This window comes from Agelaius tricolor, unplaced genomic scaffold (assembly GCF_023055355.1).
Source record: "Agelaius tricolor isolate 1412-34295 unplaced genomic scaffold, bAgeTri1.0.p SCAF_5, whole genome shotgun sequence".
Taxonomy (NCBI): domain Eukaryota; kingdom Metazoa; phylum Chordata; class Aves; order Passeriformes; family Icteridae; genus Agelaius; species Agelaius tricolor.
The window spans coordinates 54132366-54155366 of NW_027269265.1; the positions used below are offsets into that span (position 1 = coordinate 54132366).

At 57.7% G+C, this 23001-nt stretch overlaps 5 protein-coding genes across 7 annotated transcripts; all 5 read right to left on the bottom strand.

Moving 5' to 3' along the window:
• Positions 1-284: 284 nt before the first annotated feature.
• On the bottom strand, positions 285-4174 carry ZP1 (zona pellucida glycoprotein 1). The gene is made up of 12 exons (XM_071428436.1): positions 4015-4174; positions 3702-3823; positions 2807-3630; positions 2382-2731; positions 2140-2283; positions 1865-2049; positions 1579-1676; positions 1285-1412; positions 1026-1215; positions 801-951; positions 484-568; positions 285-403 (listed from the first exon to the last, which is right to left on the bottom strand). The coding sequence occupies exons 1-12, from the start codon at positions 4172-4174 to the stop codon at positions 285-287; spliced, it is 2556 nt and encodes an 851-aa protein (XP_071284537.1).
• Positions 4175-5306: 1132 nt separating this feature from the next.
• On the bottom strand, positions 5307-8738 carry LOC139590530 (acyl-coenzyme A amino acid N-acyltransferase 2-like). Of its 2 annotated transcripts, XM_071428225.1 has the most exons (4): positions 8213-8738; positions 7105-7574; positions 6392-6594; positions 5307-6091 (listed from the first exon to the last, which is right to left on the bottom strand). In XM_071428225.1, exons 2-4 carry the CDS (start codon positions 7565-7567, stop codon positions 5504-5506), a joined length of 1254 nt encoding a protein of 417 aa, XP_071284326.1. In that variant the 5' UTR covers positions 7568-7574; positions 8213-8738; the 3' UTR covers positions 5307-5503. The 2 variants fall into 2 exon arrangements, with proteins under 2 accessions (XP_071284326.1, XP_071284325.1); XM_071428224.1 differs by lacking the exon at positions 8213-8738 and having other exon boundaries at positions 7105-7722.
• Positions 8739-8881: 143 nt separating this feature from the next.
• On the bottom strand, positions 8882-10908 carry CCDC86 (coiled-coil domain containing 86). Its single transcript, XM_071428228.1, has 4 exons — positions 10660-10908; positions 10203-10332; positions 9816-9890; positions 8882-9240 (listed from the first exon to the last, which is right to left on the bottom strand). The coding sequence occupies exons 1-4, from the start codon at positions 10854-10856 to the stop codon at positions 9121-9123; spliced, it is 522 nt and encodes a 173-aa protein (XP_071284329.1). The 5' UTR covers positions 10857-10908; the 3' UTR covers positions 8882-9120.
• Positions 10909-11174: 266 nt separating this feature from the next.
• On the bottom strand, positions 11175-14542 carry LOC139590531 (membrane-spanning 4-domains subfamily A member 15-like). Its single transcript, XM_071428226.1, has 5 exons — positions 14378-14542; positions 14059-14178; positions 13828-13884; positions 12951-13106; positions 11175-11575 (listed from the first exon to the last, which is right to left on the bottom strand). Exons 1-5 carry the CDS (start codon positions 14540-14542, stop codon positions 11309-11311), a joined length of 765 nt encoding a protein of 254 aa, XP_071284327.1. The 3' UTR covers positions 11175-11308.
• Positions 14543-19219: 4677 nt separating this feature from the next.
• On the bottom strand, positions 19220-21685 carry LOC139590533 (membrane-spanning 4-domains subfamily A member 12-like). Of its 2 annotated transcripts, none has more exons than XR_011679348.1 (7): positions 21502-21685; positions 21173-21292; positions 20782-20838; positions 20538-20669; positions 20084-20190; positions 19917-20000; positions 19220-19653 (listed from the first exon to the last, which is right to left on the bottom strand). XR_011679348.1 is itself a non-coding variant. In XM_071428229.1 (7 exons), the coding sequence occupies exons 1-7, from the start codon at positions 21589-21591 to the stop codon at positions 19633-19635; spliced, it is 618 nt and encodes a 205-aa protein (XP_071284330.1). In that variant the 5' UTR covers positions 21592-21683; the 3' UTR covers positions 19220-19632. The 2 variants fall into 2 exon arrangements, 1 of the variants encoding a protein (XP_071284330.1); XM_071428229.1 differs by having other exon boundaries at positions 20084-20197; positions 21502-21683.
• Between the last annotated feature and the right edge of the window lie 1316 nt (positions 21686-23001).

Here is a 23001-nt window from a genome sequence, read left to right on the forward strand (position 1 = left end):
TCCTGTCAAGGGCTGGGGTGTAGCAGGGTGGGATTTGGGGGATCTGTGGCTGCTGCCAGCTTGGGAATGGGGATGAGGGACCCTCTTTCCTCCCCTCCAAAGGACAAACCACCCTTAGAAACGTGTTTTGAACTAGTTTTATTTTTCCAGCTTTCCCAGAGACATCCAACAGCACCCAGGTAGAGGCTGGAGCTGGAAGGAGGAAGAGAGGGAAGAGATAATTTAGAGGGATGAAGGGTTGTTTGGGAGGAAGGGGTTTTTAGGGAGCAGAAGGCACTTACTCCTCAGCCTCTCTGCTGAGTTCCCCCTCTCTTGGGAACCTCAGGAAAGACAAGGCATCCCTGGGATGTGACTGTCCCTGTGCTGTCACCTGTGCTCCTGTTCCCCGGAGACCTCCGTGCTCCTGTGGGAAGCAGCAGGTTGGCTTGGGAAGAATGGGACATGTAGAGGTCTTCCCAAATCCCTGGAGGCTCCCAGACTCACGTGAGGGCACTGCCAGCTGGCAGGAGGGCCGGCAGGGCTCCGGCTGGGCCAGGTGGCACACGGAGGCGCTGCAGGAGATGTACACCTGGGAGCCACAGGAATGCCAGCCTCACCTGGGGATCCCCAAAAAGGGTCCCCGAGCCTGAAGAGATTCCCAGGAAAGCATCCCCAAGCCTTGAGGAACCTCCCAAAAGTAGCGTGAGCTTCCCAACAGGAAAGGACTGTGGGCAGCTGAAAGTGAGCTCAGTGCTGGGGTGGGTTTGGGGGTGTTGGGATGAGAGATTCCCAACACATGGATTCAGGGGGATCCCCCTCACCTCCCCCTCCAGCACAGCCATTCTGGGGGGCTCCACAAAGGCAAAGGTGGAGATGACAAAGCGCTGGTAGTGGCTTGGGAAGGGCAGCTCCGGAGAGGCCGGACCCATCGGAATCAGCCGTGTCCTGTAGTTGTCCCCTTGGAAGGGACACCTGGGCGGGAAACAAGGACACTGTGTCAGCACAGTGACCCCCTCACTTCCGTCTTCCCGTCCTTTTCCACTTACCCTTCCACCAGGATGGGCCACTGGGGCTGGGATGTGGCGTGGGAGCCAGGGGAGGCCCAGCAGTGGTGCAGCACCAGCACCAAATTGGGATCCGTCTTCTGGAGCAGCCGGACTTCCACGTAAATGGGGTCCCGGAGCACCCTCACCAGGGGGAAGTCACCCACAGCGTGGTAGGAGCTGTAGGATTCGTCTGTGGGAATGTTGGGAGGGGTTGAGTGGGATGGGGAGCGGGATGGGGAGAGGGATAGGGAGCACTCACCGGTGGCAATCCGCAGCTGGAGCCCCAGCGGGCCCGGCATGGCCAGGGGGGCGGCTGTGGGGGGCACGGCCACCTCCACTCCCAAGGGAAGGAGGTCGCTGGAGTTGTAGATGCACCGAGCTCGGAGACTGGGGAAAAGAGAGAGAGAAAGGTGGGAGACTCCCAATCCTCCATCAGCCCCTCCTTCACCCAAGTTGTGGGGACACCACCGGGGATATGGCAGGAGTGAGGGTTGGTTTGATCCAAGGGGGAATCCAGGCTCTCTGCCTTGATTTTTCCACCCTCTTCCCTTACATGTAGACACTGTCCCGAGTGACAGAGCCACGGGGGGATCCCTGGACATCGATGGTGGAGATCAGCTGGTTCTCATAGATCAGCATGTCCTCGATCACCTGTGCAGGGAACACCGGAATGGGAAACATCCCGGGGGATGCACGGATCAGGATTCGAGGCAGGAGGCAGCATGTGGGCGAGATTTCATTGAAGTTCTGGAGGCACTGGGGGCATCCTGGGGGCACTTCTATCCTGGAGTGACCCCACCGTGCCCACCTGGGGGCTCTCCAGGGTTTTCCCGCCCTACCTGGACGGTGGTGCCGCAGTGGGTGACCGGGAAGCGGAACATGACGAAGGCCTCGGACACGTGGCGGGGCTCGCATCCCGCCTGGCCGCTGGCCAGCCGCACGCTGTCCAGGTTGTACGGCAGGGCCACCATTCCCCGCGGCACCACCAGGACAAAGTGTCCCTCCAGCAGGCACTGCACGGTGGCTGCGACACCACGGAGAGGCTCCATCACTCTGAGCACCCTCTCCCGGCGCTGGGGAGGGATTTTTGGGACGTGCCCTCCGGCTGTCCTACCAGTATTCCCGTAATAGCAGGGCGTGGTTCGGTCCATATCATCGTAGCAGCATCCCGCCTGCAGGCATGCATCCCGTCCCTGTGGAGCCACGCACGGCATCCGGCCCACCGGCACCTGGCACTGCTCCCGGGTCAGCTGCGTTCCTGGAGGGAAGCAGAGAGGGGACACAGCAGGAATGTGGGTTGAAAAAGCACCTCGAGGCCGTTTCTCTTTGTCCCATCATCCCATCTTCCTGCCTTACCTGCCCCTGGCGAGGGGTAGAAGAGCGCTGTGGGCTGCAGCAGGCTGGGCTGGGTGTGAATCCCAGGATGCAGCAATCCAGGCTGGGGCTCAGCCTGGAGTCCAGGGCTAATGAAACCTGGCCAGGATGAGAGTCCTGGCTGCACCAAAGCCGGGCTGGGATGGAGCAGCCCAGTGTGGCCTGGGAGCCCAGTTTGGGAGTTGGAGGGTTGACCGGGATGAGATATTCCTGGCTGGTTTAAGAGCTGAGCTCCTGAGTGCAGGAATCCTGCTGGAGTCTGGGCACCAGTGGAGGTCAAGCCAGGCTGGTTGGGGGATACAAACCCTGGGCGAATCCCTGGTTGGTTTTGGTATACAGATCCTGGGCGAATCCCTGGTTGGTTTTGACCCCCAGCATGCATCATCCCAGGCTGGTTGTGGGATGAAGACCCTGGATGAATCCCTGGTTGGTTTTGGTATACAGACCCTGGGCGAATCCCTGGTTGGTTTTGACCCCCAGCATGCATCATCCCAGGCTGATTTTGGGATACAGACCCTGGGCGAATCCCTGGTTGGTTTTGACCCCCAGCATGCATCATCCCAGGCTGGTTGTGGGATGCAGACCCTGGACGAATCCCTGGTTGGTTTTGACCCACAGAATGCATCATCCCAGGCTGATTTTGGGATACAGACCCTGGGCGAATCCCTGGTTGGTTTTGACCCACGGAATGCATCATCCCAGGCTGATTTTGGGATACAGACCCTGGACGCAGGTGCCCCGGCTGTGTCTGCCCCCCGTGATGCCCCAAACTGGGATGGTTTTGGGATACGAGCACTGGGCGAAGGAACCCTGGCTGGCTCTGCCCCCCAGGCTGGGGGGGCTGCACTGCTGGGTGGAAGAAGCTTCCCTGTATTTGGTTGACAGGATGAACCCCACCAGGCTGGGACAGAAGCCCCGAGTGGGCTGGACTGGAATGGTGCGGGATCCCGGGAAGCACTGAGCTGGGCTGGTACTGTCCCACGGTGTGAACCTGCTCCACATGATCTTGGGATGAGAAGTGGGATCCCGTGAGGGTGAGGGAGGACTCCGAGACCTGGTGCAGGCCGGTGTGGGAGAACACCATTCCGCTGTCCCGGGTCTTCTGGGTTCCATCTGGGAGCATCTCAGAGCCACCTGGCTTGGGGCAGGTCATGTTGACCTCGTAGGAGGTGACAGGGATCCCGCTGGACAGCAGCTCCTCCAGCTGCACCCGCAGGACGTAGCGGTTCTCCTGAGGGGGGACACGAGGGACAGTCACCCCCATCCTGCTGGAGGGGGCCATGGAGGGGACGGGAGTGTCACCTTGAACAGGACGTGGCAGCCCTTGTAGCCAGAGGAGAAGATGACAGAGCCATCCTCCCTGGAATTCAGCCAGTGGAGGCAGATGGAGCAGTTGGCCACGTCAAAGCGGGAGCCAAACTCGTCTGGAGGGACACCATGGACACGGGGATGTGACACATCCATGTGCATGGAAACCCCCCAGGCAGCAGCAACAGCTCATCCAAGCCATGGGGCTCATCCCACTGGGACACCATCACCACAGAACACGCTGGGACTGAGGGGAATCCCAGAGAAATCCAGCACCCCAAGGGGATCCAGGGAGTCCCCCACTCACCCAGAACCTTGAAGCGGACAGTGCGGCCATGGGGCGGGAAGACCAGGAGCTGCATTCCCAACTCTCCGCAGTCGTGGCGGTACTGCAGGAGTGCCACCGTGACTCTGGGCCATGGGGACAGGAGGAAGAGGAGCAGGAGGAAGGAGCAGCTCCGTCCCATGGCGGTTACACGGACGGAGCACGGGGCTCTGCGGTGTGGATTTATATCCGGATGGCTGGGATGCGGGGGAGGATCAGGATCAGCTGATCCCGTGGGATGAGCTCTGCCCAGGGCTCCTCGCTCCCCTGCCACCGGTGACCTCAGTGCCCCAGCCCTGTGCTCAGCTCCTGTGGCTATGTCACAGTGACCAGGGACAAACTGAGCTTATCCCACACTTGGAGGCTGTCCCAGTGACCAGGGAATGGAACTGGTGCCAGGTGGGATGCCCAGCTGGATCAAGTTATCCAGGGGGAAAGGAGGAGGCTGGTGTGTGCCCACCTGCACAGAGCTAGCGGGGACAGCAGTGACATCTGGACATGCCACTCCTGGAATAGCCATGGGACCAGGGGACACAGTGGCATGGTCACAGTGACACCTGAGGGACAGGGAATCAGAAAGTTACCCCAGATCCCTGCTGTGCCCTGCTGGCAGTGCCACAGGGAATCCAAAGTCCTCCATGTGCGTTCCCTGTACCTACCTTTCCCCAAGTTTCCCTTCTGGGATTTATCTTTACTGCGGATTACACCGCAGCACCCCTCCCCACCCTTCCCAGAGTGACAGTCACAGCCACTCCCTGTCCCATGCCCTGGGTGTGGGAATAGGGTCACGCCAGGTCCCAGGAGCACAGGGATCCCAGCCAGAGGAGCCAGGGCCTGGATGTGATTCCCTCAAACCTCCTCTGGAAGTGAGGGCAGCTGCTGAGAGAGCAGTGTGACCCCAGAGCCACAGCTGGGCTGATATATGGCCAATATATGTTCTATATGTGCCCCATATATGTCCTATATATATGTGTGTGTGTGTGTGTGTGTGTGTGTATATGTATATATGTGTGTATATATATATATACACACATATATACATATATATATATATATGCATACATATATACAAGATATATATATATAAGATATAGATATATATATATATAGGTCTAATATCTATTTTAGATATGTGCTATATATGTCCAATATATGTCTGGGCTGTCTGTTCTATATGTTCCATATGTATCCAATATATATCCTATATATATGTCCAATATATAGCTAGTATATATCCAATATATCTATCCCACATGTCCAATATACATCCTATATATATCTGATGTATATCCCACATGTATCCAACATATATCTGATGCATCTCCCAAATATCTCCAACAAATCTCCTAAATCTGTGTCCAACCTTTGTCCCACACATCATCCCCCAGGAGCACAGGCAGCAGCCACCAGTGGTGACACTTTATTCCCCAGAGTGACAATCCCGGTGACCACCACCCCTTCTCCCTACCCCTCACAGCTTCATGGCAGCAACCGACCCCAGATGGAGCTCCAAGAACTGCAGGATCTCCTGCCAGGAATGTTCCTGTGCCCGGGCGTGGGCCTGGAGCTCTCCTCCCCACGCCACCGGCTTGGGAGTGCCGCGGATGGCGGAGTTGCCACACAGGGGGGATCCGGGGGGCTCGATCAGGTGCCCGGCGCCGGGGTAGGACAGGACCCGGCCGCTCTCCGGCGGCATCCGCGCCAGGGCCAGCTCAGCAAAGAGCTTGCTGTTGAAGCTGCGGTCGGCCTCTCCCACCACAAACAGCACCTTTCCCCGGATCCTCTCCACCGGGATGGCCGAGGCGCGGTGGGCGGCGTCCCGGGGGTCGTCGAAGATGGCCGAGTTGTCCATGGCTCCCACCTCGGTGAACAGGACGCGCTCGGTGTGGTAGGGGATGGCAGGGATGCGCAGATCCTTGTAGAGCAGAGGGTTTCCATACAGGAAGCTCGTGCCGTTGATCCACACCGTGGCCACCACCTGTGGCAGGAAGGTGGCCATGGCCAAGGCCACCTCTGCGCCTTTGGAGACGCCCACCACGCCCAGGCCGGGGCCTCGGACCTGAAGGAAGAGGAAATGGAGCCAGCTGGGATAACATCAGGGATAATACATTTACTGGGACATCCCTGGGTGCCAGGACAAGGGTGTCCTCATGGGATATCCCCCAGTCCCTGGGACATTGCTGGTGCTCAGGACAACCCTGGGACACTACCCCTGGCCACCTGGACATCTTGCTCACCAGGATGAGGATGTCCCCAGGACATTCCTGGTCCCCAGGACAATCCCTGGCCACCTGGATGTCCAGTTGTCCCCAAGCACATCCTGGCTGACAGGTGGCTTTCTCCACACTCCCGGACTCACCTTGGGATGCCGGAGCAGCAGCTCTGCCGCTTCCTCAAAATATTCCAGGTCCAGCTGGGCCAGGACTCGGGGCAGGTCGTCGTAGGCGAAGAAGGCGAGGGCCAGCACGGCAAAGCCCCGGCTGGCCAAGAGCCCTGCCCGGAACTCAATCAGCCCCCCTGCACCCCCAAACAGGTCGATGACTCCGGGGAAGGGGCCCGGACCTGTGGGAAGACAGGGAGAATGTCAGGGATGGGGAGCCACCCCTGCTGTCCTGCATCCCAGAGGTTCCATGGCTGGGCATCCCAGGGGGCACAAGGTCCAGTATCCTGGGGGTCCCAAGATCCTAAGGTTTGATATCTCAAGGATCCCAAGGCTGGACAACCCAGGAATCCCAATTTTGGGCATCCCAGAGGTCCCGAGGTTTGCTAACCCAGGGCTTCCAGGGCTGGACAACCCAGGCATCTTATGGTTTAGCATCCCAGGAGTCCCAGTGCTGTTTCCCAGGGGTCCCCATGTTTAGCATCCCCAGGATCCCAAGGCTCAGTATCAGTATCCAGGGCTCCCAAGGTCCAGTATCCCAAGGGAATACTGGCTGGCTATCCCAGGAGTCCCAAGGCTGGGCACTGAAGGGCTCCCAAGAACAAGTGCCCTGCCAGTCCCTAGGTTTGATATCCTGGAATTCCCTGCTCCCTGGTTCGATATCCCAGGATTCCCCCCTGCCCAGTGCTCACCAGGAGGCAGGAACAGGGCGCCACGGACCCTTCCCTCACGGATGGGCACCCGCTGCACTCCGGGGCCCACATACCAGCGCTCGGCCTCGCAGGATGCCAGCGGCTGCTCCCGTGGATCCGTGCCCAGGCTGAGCCCGTCCAACACTTCCAGCCGCACACGGAAGGGGCTGCCAGCCACATCCCGCTTCACCAGCCGCCGGAACAGCGTGTCAGGCTGCAGGAACCACAGCAGCCCCATGGGCCAGACCCCGGAGTAGCTGCCCCCCAGGGCGGCATGGAGCCCGGGATCCACCTCTCCCGCTTCATCAGCGCGGAAGAAGGCACGGGATTGGAAGCACTCGCCCTGCTCGTCCTTCAGCCATGCCCGGAGCGTGACAAGTTGGGATGGGGACAGTCCCTGCACACGGATCCGCACCGGCCGGTCGGCCAGCGAGGACTGCGGCGTCACCGTCACCTCCACCATGGTGCAGCTGGGAATGGGAATCACCCTGAGTGTCCCACAGGGATTGCCACGCCCAGGAGGGGGATGCTGGCAGTGGCCTGTCCCCAAGGATCGTCATGGGAGACCCCCAGGATGGGGTTTGTGGTCCAGATAGTTCTGCTGGCATCCCTCCTTCCCATGTCCCTATCCCTCTTTCCCATGTCCCCCATCCCCTCATGGTCCCTGTTCCTTCTTTCCTGGTCCTTGTCCCCTCCTTCTCTGGTCCCCTCCTTCCATGATCCCCATCCTCTGCTTCCCTGTCCCCATCCCCTCCCTTCCTCACCTCCTCCCACCCTCTGAACCCACATCCCTGCTCCAAAACTCACCCGGCAGCCGGGACACCCCTTTTCCATGCGTCTCCCAGCCCCGCCATTCCCAGCACCCACTGTCCCCCCTCCTTATCCTCCTCCTCCCCACCCTGGAGCTGGAGCAGGGTGGGGATTCAGGGGCTCCGAGCCCCCTGGTCCTGCGTGCACCCCGCTCCCGCTCCCTGCAGCAGGGCAGGCTGGGAACTGGGATGTTGGCCCCAGTCCAGCCCTGGGAGGAGACTCGTGGTTCTGGTGGTTCTCCCACACCCATCCCAGCAGGAAATCAGCCCCCGAGGGCCCGAGCTTCCCCTTCTCTTACCCTGCTGGGCACAGCTGGGCCGTGGGCTCTGCAGAGGGAGACGCTCGAGGATTCCTTGGAAATCATTAACCCGGGAATGGCAAGGGCAGAGACCTCCTGCCCCATGACCCCGTGCCTGCCTGGCACCGGCCACACCCCAAAATTCCTGTCAGTCCCCACATTCCCTGCGGCACTCCCCCCATCCTGGTCATGGGTAGGACACATCCCATTCCAATTCAGGACCCCCCCCCAAAATTGCCACCCCAGGATGAAGCTCCAGGGCCCCATATTCCCATCCCAGGGCTTCACGCTGATTCCTGTAGTCCCATTTTCCTCCCAGTGCACCCCTTTGTCCCCCCATCCCCTCCATCCCAGCTCAGAGCCACATCCCTCCCCAGGAATGCAGAAAGGGGTGTCCATGGACCAAGAAAAACCAGGAATGTTAAGAAATCCATGTGGATTTCCAGCTTCCAACCCCCACCGAATTCCCAGCGTTGCCCCCAACAGGAGGGTGTGTGACACCGTACCCCCTCCCCCGCTGACAGGTTCCAGGGCTCATTCCCAATGGGAATTCCGCCTTTGGAGAAAGGGGAACTGCAAAGAATGAGGCCACAGCACGCTCCAATCCTAGGAATGCCTTAGGGAATGCCCCACCTGGAGCCCTCAGTCCCCAGAGCCACTGGAGGCAAATCTGTCTCAGTTCATTTTTATAAGAACAAGGCAAATTTGGGAAAGCAAAGTTCTGTTCCAGCCTCCAGCACCGGCCACATCCTGATTCCACAGGGACTGTGGGGATCCCACAGCAGGTGCCTGTGGAACGCATCCCCCCCAGCTCTGTCCCGTTGTTTGTCCAACACTGAGGGTCCTGGCAGCGATTCTGGTGAGCTGAGGAGAAGCCCCTGGGGAGGAGCAGGATCCCAAATCCTGCCTCATTCCGTGGCCGTGCTGCGCCTCACGGGTGTCTTCTGGAGCAGGGCCAGCGTGTCCCGCTTCTCCACCCGCCTCAGCTGCTTCTTCCTGGCCCTCTTCAGCTTCAGGGGGTTCCGGATCTGGGAAACGGGAAAGGAGAGGAGATTCCATGGAATCACAGGATGCTGGAATTGTTCGGGTGGGAAGGGATCTTAGGGATGATCCAGTTCCCCGCCTGGCCATGGGCAGGGACGCTTCCCAGTGGTGCAGGTTGCTCCAAGCCCTGTCTGGGAGCACTTCCAGGAATGGAGCAGAGTGTGGGAATGAGGCAGGATGGACATGGAGGGCTCCCAGGACTTATCCCAAAACTAACCCCATCCTCACCCACAGGTGAGGTCTTTGCAACACCCACCCTGAGCTCCCAGGTCTCTTCCCAATGGAAAAGCCACGATTTCCCCACATGGATCCCCACCAGCGCAGCATTTTCCTCACTCCACCACCCCATTATCCCTGAGTTCTGGTGTTCCCCAGCTTGGGAGAACACAGGGGACACACTTCCAGCATGCCCAGCTTTGCTGGCAATCTCCCAGTCCTCCCAGGCTCCTCCAAAGACAGAGGCAGGGAGAGGAACTGGAGCAAACTGGAGGCTGATCCACAGGGGGCTGGAGGTTGTGGGGTGCTCCAGGGCTGTTCCCAGCTGGCACAGCGGACTCACCACTTGGACAATCTCAGCTTTCCGCTCATTTTCCAGGCGCCGCTTCAGGTTCTCCTCCCGCCGCCGCTTCTTTTCCTGTGGGAGGAGCACCACAGCATTCCCTGAGCATCCCTTCCCCTGGGATTAAACCCAAAGCCCAGCCAAGTGTGAAATCTGTCATTCCAGCAGCTTTTCCACCCCGGGTGAGGCTGGAATTGACCCAGGGAGTTTATTCCGAGTCAGTGACTTGGGGCATGTGACCGTCATTGACTGGATTTGGCACCAGGACAGGGAATTCTCCATCCCTTTTCCTGGGCTCTGCCACAGCTCTGAGGCCCGGGAAGAGGGCAGAGACGTGGGACTGTACTTGGGAAAGACGGGAATTCTCCAGCTCCCGAGCCCTGTTACCTCTTTCTCCCTCTGCTTGGCTTCCTCCAGCTGCCGTGCCAGATCCCGGACCAGCTTCCTCTCCTGCCTCTCCTTCATTTTCCGTGCCCAGGAGCTGCGGAGCGCCTTGTCCTGGATCATGTGGGAGAACCTGCGCGGGCACACGGGAGGTGTTGGATCCCCAAACACCCCGGGATGCAGCCGGGGCCACTCCAGCTCCTCTCCAGAGTTCCATGAAACTCCGCCAAGCGCGGAGCATCCCACGGCATCCTCAGCATGCCCTCCAAGTCATCCCTGTCACCTCTGGATCCTTCCTAAAACACATGGATACCTCCGGAACCCGCTTACAAGCCTCCCAAACAAACCTGTCCCCCTCAAAACTCCCCCAGCCCTCATGATCCCCCAAAGAGTCCTTCTGGAGCCCAGAGCCCCCCAATAACTGCCCCTATTCCCTGCCATTCCCTGCCTCCCTTCCCACCTCTTCTTCCCGGGATCCTTCCACACGCGTCCCGACTTGGGCTTGCCCCGCGGGATGGCTACCACCGCCTCCTGCCGCTTCTTGCCACTTTTCCGCCGCCGCCGCCGAGCCGCGGCCGGAGCCGAGGGGGCCCCGCTGGGCCCCTCGGGGGTCGCTCCTGGTCCCGGTCCCGGGGTTCCCCCGTTCTCCCCCTCCATGATCCACGCGGCCCCGCGGTGTCGCGGAGAGATGACGTCAGAGAGGCGATCGCCGCAGGAGCGCGAAGCCAGAGCGCCTCCCCGGCCGCCATTTTTGTATTGGGCAACACCCTCCGCGCACGGCGGCGCCCGCCATGTCTGTGTCGGGCCTTGTCGCCATCTTTGTGCCGGGCAGCACCCTCCGCGCACACTGCTGTGGCCGCCATCTTTGTACTGGGTACCGCCATCTTTGTACTGGGCCGCCATCTTTGTGCCGGGCAGCACCGCCCACCACCGTGGCCGCCGGTACCGGGACCCTCCGAACTCCCACAAACACACCCGGGGCGAATCCCCCCCGCACCCCGAGTAACCCCCGGAGACACGGGCGAGCCGGGCTGGGGGAGAGGCCTTTATTGGGGACCGAACACGCTGAGGGCATCCCAGGGGGCTCCACGTGCGGGGCTGGGCCGTGGCTACAGCGCCTGGGGAAGCAAACACAGGGAAATCCAGGGAAATCTCCGGGAAGGACACGGGAATTCCCGCACTGGGGCGGGCCTTGGGAGGGAGGAAGAGGGGTGGATCAGCATTCCCGGGATTTGCAGGATTCCCGCCTCCCTCACCAGCTGGGTGTATGTGTGCTGCCGGACTGTGTCGTATCCAAACGCCAGAACCGCCACGGCCACGCAGAATTCCAGGAGGGCGAGCAGCACCAGGATGGAATCCAGGCCGTTGCTCAGCATCTGCCAGGAGGAGGAGGACGGGAGTGTGAAAAATGCCTGTTTTGTGATTGGCTTTTGGCAAATATTAAAATGAATGTTATATGTGTTGTGTTAGAAAGTTATGCTGTATTAATTCTTTTAAGTAGTGTGTTAAATATACGTGAAAAACGCCAATCGCTTGTTTTTAGAATTTTAAAAGTTTAATAGTAATAAAATGGTTATAAAAATAGTAATACGATTAGAGTAATAATAATTTGGACAATTTGGATTAGGACAATATGAGACAATAAAAACAAAGAGTTACGGACGTCCCGGTACCTTTTTCTGGGCAGCACGAGCTCATAAAAGGACCCCCGTTAACAGAGGATTAACCCTTAAAAACAATAACCTGTTGCATATTCATACATCTCATACATGATGCATAAATTCCACTCAAATACGGGATTCTGTCTGGTCATCGTCAACTTCTTGCTCATAATCCTGACGGCATCATCCTGCTCAAGTGAGGAAGGAAGAAGTTTGTTTCTCCTGATAATAGAGCAATAAATTCTCTTTCTCTGAAATATTTAGGTGTCCTGTGACTGCTATCTCACTGCGAGTCCTTTCTTTAGGAAAAAAAAAATCCCACCTACATAGTTTCTATTTCAACATTTTGTTACAACTTAAAACTATATTTACCACACTACTTAAGAGAATTAATACAGCATTACTTTCCAACACAGCACTTATAACATTAATTTTAATATTTGCGAAAAGCCAATCATAAAATATGCATTTTTCACATATCATTTTAGGTTACAACATAATGTTAAAATAGAAACTATGCTATGTAAGATACTTTTTTTAAAAGAGAGGAATGAGGTACTCGCACTGAGATAGCAGCCACAGGACACCTAAATCTTTCAGAGAAAGAGAATTTATTGTTCCCTTATCAGAAGAAACAGACTTCTTCCTGCCTCTCTCAGCTCTGAAGATGCCATTAGGATTAAGAGGAAGAAGTTGACACTGACCAGACAGAATCCTGTGTTTGAATGGAATTTATGCATCATGTATGAGATGTATGAATGTGCAACAGGCTGTTGCTTTTAAGGGTTAATCCTCTGTTAACGTGTGTTCTTTTTCGGGCTTATTTTGCCCAGAAAAAGGTACCTGGGCTGTCCAGAACTCTTTGTTTTTTTGTCTCATACTGTCCTAATTCCTAATTGTCCAAATTATTATTACTCTAATTATATTACTATTTTTATAACCATTTTATTACTATTAAACCTTTAAAATTCTAAAAGCAAGCGACTGGCGTTTTTCACAGGAATATCCCAGGATCCACCACCCAGAACAGGACGGGACCCTTGAGCACCCCACCCAGACTGGGATTCCCCCACAATCCCAGCTGTCCTACCTTGCTCTCCATGTGGAAGCACCATTCCGGGCGGGGCTGGTAGGGCTTGGGTTTCCCGCAGCCGGGTGTGATCTGGGTGATGGCCGTGCCGTGGATCCCGGTGGCCACCAGCGTGCCCAGGACAACGCCCACGCTGAGCACACAGCAGGCCTTGACCTGCGGGAAGCACCCGGTGACACAGACCCTGGGAAGGGCTCCTTCCCACTGGGATTATCCAACTGGGATCAGAGATCTCCTGGAGAAGCTGCCCAGTTCTGTCCCACTCATCCCACAGTGATTCCAAAGCCATGAGGGCTTCCTGGACTTTTCATCCCCCTCATCCCACAGTGATTCCAAAGACCTTGAGGGTCTCCTGGACCTTTCATCCCCCTCCTCCCACAGCAATTCCAAAGACCATGAGGGTCTCCTTGGACCTTTTATCCCTGGAATCCCATAGTGATTCCAAAGCCATGAAGGTCTCTTTGAACCTTTTATCCCTGGAATCCCACAGTGATTCCAAAGCCATGAGGGTCTCCTTGGACCTTTTATCCCCCTCCTCCCACAGTGATTCCAAAGCCATGAGGGTCTCCTTGGACTTTTTATCCCCCTCATCCCACAGTGATTCCAAAGCCATGAGGGTCTCATTGAACCTTTCATCCCCCTCATCCCACAATGATTCCAAAGCCATGAGGGTCTCCTTGGACCTTTCATCCCCCTCATCTCACAGTGACCCCAATCCCCATCCTGTGCTCCATGTGGGAGAGCTGGGCACTTCCCAAGGGGGAGACTGGCCTGTGGATCCCATGGGATGAATCCAGGCTGTGGAGGGGTCCTGGCAGCTGCTGGAAGGGACATAAGGAAGAGGGGGACACCTTGTCCCTGCCAGCCTGGATCTTACCAGCACAGGGCTGTCTCTCCTTTCACTTTCCACCAACAACGAGCCCGAGACCAGGAGCTACTTGGAAAACAGTGGGAATTGGTGTCAGCAGCAAGGCACCCTTCCCTGGCACCCTTCCTGGTGGGAACTGGGGTTCAGGAATGCACAAACACCCCGGAATGTAGGGGGAAATGGTTATTGGATATTGTCACCAGGATTCCCTGAGATTCCCATGTCCTTGTCCCAACTTACCAGGATCCCCAGCCAGAAGAGGATCCCGCTGGCCACAGGGAGGGAAGGGTTCCTGTGCTCCGACAGTGTCAGGATGATCCCGAAGCAGATATGGACAATTCCAGTGAAGATGTGGATGGTCTGGGGAAGGATGAGGGAGAGGGTTCCCGATCCCGTTACTGTGAGGCACATCCCAGCCCAATCCCACATCACAGTGCTGGGAAGGGACTGGGAGAGGCACCTGTCCCAACATCCCCTCCAGCCAGCCAGGGAGAACATCCAGCAGGACGATCCTCAGGGATCCCCAATCCTGCTGGGCCCCTGGAAGGCCGTGTCTCACCCCCAACACCTTGGGATGAGCCCTGCGGAAGCCTTGTGTTTGGAACGAGGTCCTGGCAGGTGCCGGGGAGCCTGAGGCCAGCTGGGCCGCCCGGGGATCCGTGGCCGGGATCACCTCCGTGATGATCCTCACGCTGCCCGCGTCCGTCACCGTGGTGGCTGCCATGGCCCGGGAACCAGCCCAGGGGGCTGAAGAAATTCCCAGGTGCCTTCCTCCTCCTCACCGTGATCCCTTTGCAGCCCAAAATCCCCGGGAGGTGCTGGCCAGGCAGGCACACGCTCCCGCTGCCCTTTGCTCCCTGCAGGAAGCTCGCTCATGGAATTCTCGTCAGGGCCCTCTTGCTCAACGAGGCGGCTTTGCCAGCGGCGGCTCCCAAAATCCTGCATGGAAAGAGGGAGGGAGGGACAGGGAAGGGTTGGATGCTTTTCCCTCGGGATGCTCCAAGACCCCCTTTCCACCCCAAATTGTGGATGCTTTGCTTGGGAATCGCTCCTGCAATTAGCTTGGTACCTAACGAGGTGTTCATAACCTAACCTGCCCACTTCCCAGGAAAACTCGCATTGAGACAGGGAACTTTATAAATCCTGTTATAAAGGAAGTTCCTTTATTGCCATTTTTGGGGATTCTCCCTCCTCCATCCCTGTGGGTTTGTCTCCAGTGAGGACACGCAGGAGGGATTCAGGGATCTCTGGCCATCTCCACTGGGAGTCAGAGGGAAAGGAGATGCTGTTATTTATGATGGGAAATGGGAGCTCAGGCTGGGAACGGAGCCATCACACACGGCGAGGGGATCCCGAGGGATTCAGAGGCCCCTTCCTGCCTCCATCCCTCCCTCCTCCCAGAAAACAGCCATGTCCTTTTCTCCAGGAGCATTGAGTACCCCATGCCGACCTGGAGGACCCCCCCCGGATGTCCGATGTGTGCAGGGTAGGGATTTCTTGGTGGAGCAGGAATTTTTAGGTCCAGGATTCTGGCACCATCCCATCACCTCACTCTCTGCCTGGGAAAGGATAGGACCCTCCAGCTGACGATTTCAGGAGCAGGTGGAGCAACTTCTGGAAGTTTTTTCCTTCTCTCTGGCTCTAGAGGGAGCTGAGAGGCCGCGTTTGGAAGCACTGTGTTTCCAAAGCCCAGGAGCGGCTTCCAGCCCTGGGGCCGGCTTGGAACAACCTGGGCTAGTGGGAGGTGTCCCTGCCCATGGCCGGGGGGTGGAACTGGATGATCCTTATGGTTCCGTCCATCCCAAACCATTCCAGGATTCCGCGCCCTCCCCATGCTCCCACACACCAGGGAACGGGACACCCCCTCCAAACCGGCCCAAATCACATCCCAAAAAAGAGCTGGAAGAACAGACCTGGAGAGCAAAGAGCAGCAGCTCACGCCTCCATCCCAGCTCCAATGGCATTCCTCCATCCCACCCATGACCTTCCTCCATCCTGCATCCCTGATGGAAGCGTGCACTTGGCCTTGTAAAGGGCTGCATCTGGCAGCACGGCTTTCCAGGAAAAACATGGACGTGGATGAGATTCAGCCTCTTCATCACATTCCTGATGCCTCAGAGCCTTTAATTCCTGCTGGTGCCTCATCCCTCTCAACACTCCAATCCTAACAATCCCAGGGATCTCGTTCCAGCCGCAGGAAGGAACACTTGAGCCCCCGTGGAAATTCTGGGATCCCCTCTTTAGCCTTTAGGCAGCCAGGGTATCCTCCACCATTATCCACGGCTCACATTCCCAGCCAAAACCACCCTACACGGTGGATTTCCTCCCAAATCCGCCTTTCCAGATTCCTACAGCATTCCTCAAGTTCCAGCCTTGCAGCCAGTAACAGCCATGACCGCCCTCAGCCCCCCAAACCCCACTTTCCAAGCGGGTGATCCATGGAAAAAGCGCTTTCCCCTTCCTAAATAAGCCCAGGGCCAGCTGGGGATGGCAGGAGCCCAAGGTAGGATGTCAGGATTTGTTTTGGAAGCGGATTCCAGAGGAGGTGAAGCTTTGAAGCAGATGCAGGGAAGCGGCAGGGCCGGGTGGTGGAGCTTTCCAACCTTTTCTTTATAGGAATTTTTGGCTTTGTAGACATATAAAACACATTCCTTGGATTTTAATGTTCATTTTCCTATTTTCTAGGACAAGTTTTGGATGGGGGAAGCCTGACTGGATGCTCAGGGGGGGATCAACGAGACCCTCCCAAATTCCCTCCCACCAGCACAGGACAAAATTTATGAGCCTGGTGGAACCAAAATTCTTTTTCCAACCCCAAAATCCCTGAGTTTTTTTCCAAAGAAAATAGATTACGATGGAGAAAAGCTCTCCAAAGAAACTTGCTGCTTCCTGGGACTAACTTTATATCCCCATAAAAATACCAAAAGTCAACATTTTGCTTTGCTTCCAGGTGTTTCTGCTTCCCACAGGGCTCTTTCCATACTGATTCCAGAAGGAAAGTCATGTTTTCTGGGAAAGGTTTCAGGGTTTTTGGCTTTAAACATCCCCCTGTCCATCCTGGATAAGGGAATCTGGAACAGGGAGCAGGCAGGAGGTTGGGGGGCATTGCTGCCTGCTGGAGTGATCCATACCTGACATTTGGGACACGGTGACATCGCTCCCAAACCCTGTCCCAGATGTGTCCATCAACCCCCACACGTGACGTTCCAGCCTTTGATCCACTCATTCCCAGGAAAACTCCTGAGGCTGCAGAAAAGTTCCAGAAAACTTCTCCAAGGCTTCACCAGCATCCACTTCCACTGGCAGTCCTGGAATGGGACCTTAAACACTTCCAGGGAAGGGGCAGCCACAGCTTCCCTGGGAAATACATTCCACCACCTTCACACCTCCCAGGGAAGAATTTCTTCCCAATATCTCATCTAAACCCACCCCCTGGCAGTGGGAAGCCATTCCCCCTTGTCCTGGCACTCCAGGCTCTTCTAAAGTACCTCTCCAGCTCTCTTGGGGCACCTTTAAGTGCTGGAAGATTTGCCAAGGTCTCCCTGGATCCTTCTCTTCCCAAGGGGAAGAGCCTTTGGGACACCTCAGTGCATCTCACAGTTCCCCCTTTCCAGCTCCTCCAAGGGTTTTGATTTTCCTTAGGGATCACCACCAGCAGGGACACAAAACTCTGTGGTCCCTGTCACCTTCTATTCCCAGCTCCTGGAAGTCTCCACTCCCCCTGGATCTGCAAATTCCCACCTACAAATAAAAATATATTTAAAACCCCCACATTCCCACAGAGCCTTAAACGCTTATTCCAGCATTTTCAGAGAAAGTCACATCTAAACACTGGGATACTCCAGGAAAACAGACCCTGCTGCCAGTGGAAGGGGAGGAAGCCTTCCCAGGAAACCACCACAGAGCTCGGATGGGGGGTGGAATGGCTCCTTGCTGGTCCCCACGGAGCCAGGAGAGGTCGGGATGCTTCGGAGCCGCAGGTGAGGAGCCGGGGCTGTAATGGGCTGTGGCCATGGGCTGAGCAGAGGCAGCCTGTTCATCCTGCTCCCCAAATCCCTGGGGCTTTTCCTACTGATCAGGCTCATTATTTTTTCAGAGCCAGGAACAGAAATAACTGACAGGGAGTGAATAATCCATGAGGCTTTGGCTGAGCAGCCGGAGCATTGTCAGGGAGCGTGGAAAGGAGAAAGAAAACACTGAAGTCACCCCAAAACCTCAGGGAATATTCGAGGAGGAGGTCACTGATCCCACTCTGGCACTGGAGGGGAAATTTGGGATGGATCCTGTGCCCAGAAATTAAGAGGATCCTCCCCCAGAGTGCTGGGAACTCACCAGGATGTTCCCATCCCTTGGAAAATCAGCACTGGGGTCTCTTTCCTCACCTCCATCCCACCTTTCCCTTCCATGGACTTGGGATGCTCCTTAAATACCTCGATGCTGCTGGATGCTCATCCCCACCTCATGAAACCCACCAGCATTCCTACAAATGCAGGACAATCAAGGGTGGAGCCATAAATGAGCTTGTCAGGAGCTGACAAACCTGCTCCTATTCAAAATGATCCCAGAACCCTTTTCCTTCCCTGAAAATAAAGAATTTTTTAGGAACTGCCGCACGGATAAGGTTCAGGAGCGCCCCTCAGCCCCATTCCCGCCTCCCAGGATGGTGGGAACAGGGAGCACATGACACCCGTGTCCCCGTGTCACCTCCCGGAGCAGCTCCAGCCCTGGGGCAGCTTCCCGGGTGGCGGCGGCAGGACCGGGATGCGCTGTGCTGGAGTCACCGGCGCCGCCGCCGGCTGCTCCAGCCACGCTAAATATAGCGGGACCGTGCTGGAATGGGGGGGGTTCGGGGAGCAGAATTCCCCCCGGGAGACAAGGTACCCTGGTTTGGAGGGTGGAATTCCAGCAGGAGAGGGGATTAGAGGGGCAGAATTCCCCTCAGGTGAGCAGGAATTGAGGGATGTATGGGGACAGAATTCCTTCAGAATCAGGTACCAGGTTTAGAAGGATGGAATTCCCTCTGGAGAGGGGTCTTGAGGGGCAGAATTCCCCCGGGAGAGCAGGTACTGAGGGGTTTATGTGGACAGAATTCCCTCAGAATCAGGTACCGGGATATAGGAGGGTGGAATTAACCCAGGAGAGGGGTTTTGAGGGGCAGAATTCCGTCTGGAGAGCAGGCACCAGGAGTTCAGAGGAGCAAAACTCCCTTGGGAGCAGATGCCAGGGGTTTAGGGGAGCAGAATTCCCCTCAAGGAAAGCAAGCAGGTACCAGGAGTTCAGGAGGGGGCAGAATTCCCTCAGGACAGAGCAAGTATCCCTAGATCAGGCAGGGTGAGCCTCTTTCCTGAGGGGCAGCAGCTCTGTGAGGGGGAAGAAAATTCCCACGCTGAAAATTCCCAAATTCAGGAGACACAAGCCCGGAGAGAGCATTTATTCCCAAGAGAAGATGAAGCCAACAGGGGACGAGCCGAGGTAGATGCTCCGGTGACCCGCCCGGCTCCCGGCACACATCAGGGTCACTCCAAACCACCAGGAATTCCTGAACCCCCACACGAGTGAACCCCAGCATCCCACCAGGGATTTACAGGCAGGAATTGCCCTAGATTTCTCCCCTGGAGAAGCCCCTTCCCACAGCAGCCAGCAAGTGGAGCCCCTCAGGCCAGGCCCAGGGGCAGAGGGGCAGGGAATTTGGGGGTGTCCCTGGCTTTTGGGGGGGACCAGTACTTCCCAGCCAGCAGCACAGTGGGAGGAGGATGCTGTAGCCCTGGGATTTAGGAGCGATGGAGGCAGGATCCCATTCCAACATCCTCCGTGTCAGACTTCAGGAGCAGCCAGCTGCAAAGAGACCAGCAGGTGTTTTGGGAAGGGGACAGGATTTGGGGGGACCCTCCCCTCCCCAGCACCCACCACCCATGGGGGTTTGGGATCTCCTCCCCATTCCCAGAGCAGAGGGATGGATGCTCCAGGATGCTCCCTGGGGATTGGGGTGGGATGTTTTCCCAGGGAGGGGACAGTGATGGCAGCAGGATGGGGACTGTCATCCCAGGAGCCATCCCAATGCTGATTCCACCCCTTATCCAGGCTATTCCCTGGATCACCTCGCTGTAGCTGGGAGGCTGAGGCAGCTCCGCCGGTGGCACAGCCAGATCCACACGGGTGGCACTGGGGACGATCAGCATGGCCTGGGAAACACCAGGATTATGGGAGACACTGGGATCACGGGATGCAGCTTTTGGGACCCATCCCTGGCACCCCCTCATCTTACCTCGTTGGAGCTGAGGCGGGTGGCCCGGCACCAGAAGTTGGCGGTGGCCACGGCGATGCAGAATTCCAGGATGGTGAAGATGAGCAGCACGATGGAAATCCCATTCCCTGCGAGCTCCAGGATGGGGAAAACCCCATCAGTCCCCCACCCCAGCAGCACCCAGGAGGATGAATCCCACACAGGGCAGCATTCTGTGGCTCCCCCTTCCCCTCCCTCCACATTCCCAGCTCCAAGGTCTCGCTCCAAGCCCTCCATGCTGCCGTTTTCATGGCTCATGGATGCTTCCAGGGGGTGACTCATCTCCCGAGGTACCAACTGAAAATAGGTCGCGCCGGCAGAGGAGAAACCGCCATCCCAACAGGGATTTGGGAAAGGACACCACACCCCTGGAGGGCCGGAGAAAAGGCCCCAGGGGAATTCCCAGGGGCAGGAATTCCGGCAAGTGGGATTTTACCAGGACGAGATAGCTGTAGTAGTTGAAGCTGGAGCGGTAGAGCCCGTTGAGGTTGAGGTCCACAATGAAGGCCACGATTCCCAGGAGGGCAAAGATGGCACTGATGACGTTCATGGTCTGGCTGCCCTTCACCTGTGGGCACCCAGGGGGTTTTGAGGGGGGTGGCAGACCCCCCCTAAAACCCCAGAGAGACACCCCACCCACCCCACGGGATCATTCCCGGTGTGCTCCCGGGAAAACTCACCGCGCATTCCGTGGGGCTCTTCTCGGCACCGATGGAGAGGCACCCGGAGATGATGAACTGCAGCAGGAGAGACGGGGCTCAGCTGGCACTGAGGGCACCCCAGGCACCCCAAACCTGCCCAGAGGTGGCACTAACGGGGCGCAGGGGACACAGTGACACCCCTGCCCTTGTTCTCAAGCTGCCGAGGCCTCAGGAGCCGCAGGTACATCATTCCCGGTAGGCATCCCTTCCAATGGGTGTCCCACCTGCTGGCATCCCTTCCAGCAGGATTTCCTTCCCTGTAGGCATTGTTCCCTGGCGAGACCCCCTTCCCGGTGGGCATCCCACCCCCCCCCCCCCCCCAGGCATTCTTTTCCCGGTGGGAATCCCTTCCCAGCCCCCTGGCACGCACCGACACGCCGCCCAGGAAAGGGATCTCTCCGATGACGAAGACAGAGGTGTAGACATTGGTGAGCGTGGTCAGGACGATCCCGAAGCCGATGTGCAGGAATCCCGTCATAATCTGGATGGTCTGGAAGAGCGGGATGGGTTGGAATGGGGTCAACTCAAGCCCCCCCCGCCCACAGAGCCACCCTGGGGATGGGGGATGCCTTAATCCCAGGGCCTCTCCAGAGGCACAGCACCCCCCGAGGGAACTGCAGGAATCCCCCGGGAAGGGGCTGAGGGGGCATTTTCCAAGCGTTTCTCCCCATGAACTCCCTCCGACCCCCCCAGACTCACCCCCATGACGCGGTTCTTGCCCTTGGGCAGGGTCTCCGCCGTGTACATGACGGCGCGGCTGCCCAGCCGGAGGCTCCCCATGCCCTGCATGAGGAGAGCGGGGGGGCACCGGGACCCCCCGGAGCAGCCCCGGTCCCCACCGGGGCCGCCCCCGCCCCACCCCGCCACACCCCGCGCCCATTGGCTGAGCACCGTGACGTCAGCGGCTGCGGCTTTCATCCCCCCCGGGGGCACCGCCCAGCCCACGGGAGACACGGGGGGACAGCCCCCCAAAACCCGGGGAGGGGCGGGAAGTGGGGCTGCGTGGGGTGGGAAGTTGCTCCGTGGGGTGGGAAGATGCTCCGTGGGGTCCCCTGGCTCCGTGGGCAATTCCCAGTGTTGCCCCCCCGTTCCGGGCAGGGCTCCAGGACACCGTGTTCCCCCCGCCGGGAAGAGCTGCTCATCCCAAACCCTCACTACTCAAGGGAGTCAAGGAAATCGGGGTGCCAGCCCTGCCCTGAAAGCCCCCACTCCCCAAGCTGCGTGTGCCCCCCTCATTCCCGCTCCTTCCAGCTCCACGCCGGGTTTACAGGAGACTAGAAATTGAAGAAAAAAATAAAAAAGAGAGAAAGGAGAAAAAAAAAAAAAAGAAAAGAAAAAAAAAATCAAAACCACCCCGCAGCGAATTCCTGGAAGAAAAATCCATCAAGGGCCATTAGGCTCCTGCGGCTCCTCCCCGCAGAGCGGGGGCACAGGCGGGGGCAGGGGCGGCACCAGGACGGAGCTGGGCACTGCCCAGGCGTGATTTCCCCTGCATCTCCTTCCCCAGGAAGGGGTGGACCTGAATATCCCGGACCCCTGCTGCAGGAGGGGAGGAGTAGAGGGGGTCCCCCACACTTTCCTCCCAAACTGTCTTCATTCCCCATTTTTAGGGCATCCAGCCCCAAGGAGAAGGAGCCAAGAGCTCCAGGCAGAGGATTAAACCTGAAATCAGGGAATAATGAACACCCTGGGAATGAGAAGGACACACGATACCACCCTGTACCCCAAAATTCATGGAGGACACCCCTGTATCCCATCCTGATCCCGACAACACCACACTCCCCTGCCAGGAATCCCTCATGGAGAGATCCCATCATGGGGGCCACAGGGAGGCTCAGAGCTGCAGATCCCGAGAGGAATCCGGGGCTCTGGGAGGGATCCCCATTTCCCTGGAGCAGGAACATTCCACAGGGAGGGAGAAGGGCCTGCTGCCACAGCCAGGAGCCCTCTGGCCAAGTGCAGGACGTTCCCGTGCTGGATGCTGTGGGAAGAAGCAGAATTGGGGCTGGGGGTGTCACCCAGCTCAGAGCAGGTGACAGAAAACCCATGGGGCTGACAGGGTCCCCTCACTGGCACCCTACACCCATCAGGGACACACGGTGTCCCCATTCCTCACCTGCAGGGTGGTCCCCATCCCTGTCACCTCTGGGTGGTGTCACCATGCCTGTCCCATCCCTGCCAGCACGGGTCACCCCACAG

Coding starts and splice junctions, on each gene's coding strand:
- ZP1 (XM_071428436.1), bottom strand. CDS start 4,174: ATGGGACGGAGCTGCTCCTTCCTCCTGCTCCTCTTCCTCCTGTCCCCA. Junction 2,050..2,139: donor CTGCTATTACGGGAATACTG/GTAGGACAGCCG, acceptor GTGGTGTCGCAG/CCACCGTGCAGTGCCTGCTG. Junction 404..483: donor CCAGCTGGCAGTGCCCTCAC/GTGAGTCTGGGA, acceptor TGCTTCCCACAG/GAGCACGGAGGTCTCCGGGG.
- LOC139590530 (XM_071428225.1), bottom strand. CDS start 7,567: ATGGTGGAGGTGACGGTGACGCCGCAGTCCTCGCTGGCCGACCGGCCG. Junction 6,595..7,104: donor CGCCCTGTTCCTGCCTCCTG/GTGAGCACTGGG, acceptor GTCTTCCCACAG/GTCCGGGCCCCTTCCCCGGA. Junction 6,092..6,391: donor TGCTGCTCCGGCATCCCAAG/GTGAGTCCGGGA, acceptor CTCTTCCTTCAG/GTCCGAGGCCCCGGCCTGGG.
- CCDC86 (XM_071428228.1), bottom strand. CDS start 10,856: ATGGAGGGGGAGAACGGGGGAACCCCGGGACCGGGACCAGGAGCGACC. Junction 10,333..10,659: donor AAGGATCCCGGGAAGAAGAG/GTGGGAAGGGAG, acceptor GTGCCCGCGCAG/GTTCTCCCACATGATCCAGG. Junction 9,891..10,202: donor CCAAGCAGAGGGAGAAAGAG/GTAACAGGGCTC, acceptor CTCCTCCCACAG/GAAAAGAAGCGGCGGCGGGA.
- LOC139590531 (XM_071428226.1), bottom strand. CDS start 14,542: ATGGCAGCCACCACGGTGACGGACGCGGGCAGCGTGAGGATCATCACG. Junction 14,179..14,377: donor CTCATCCCAAGGTGTTGGGG/GTGAGACACGGC, acceptor ATCCTTCCCCAG/ACCATCCACATCTTCACTGG. Junction 13,885..14,058: donor TCTTCTGGCTGGGGATCCTG/GTAAGTTGGGAC, acceptor TTTTCCAAGTAG/CTCCTGGTCTCGGGCTCGTT.
- LOC139590533 (XM_071428229.1), bottom strand. CDS start 21,591: ATGCAGGGCATGGGGAGCCTCCGGCTGGGCAGCCGCGCCGTCATGTAC. Junction 20,839..21,172: donor CTTTCCTGGGCGGCGTGTCG/GTGCGTGCCAGG, acceptor CTCCTGCTGCAG/TTCATCATCTCCGGGTGCCT. Junction 20,001..20,083: donor CCCGCCTCAGCTCCAACGAG/GTAAGATGAGGG, acceptor GGTGTTTCCCAG/GCCATGCTGATCGTCCCCAG.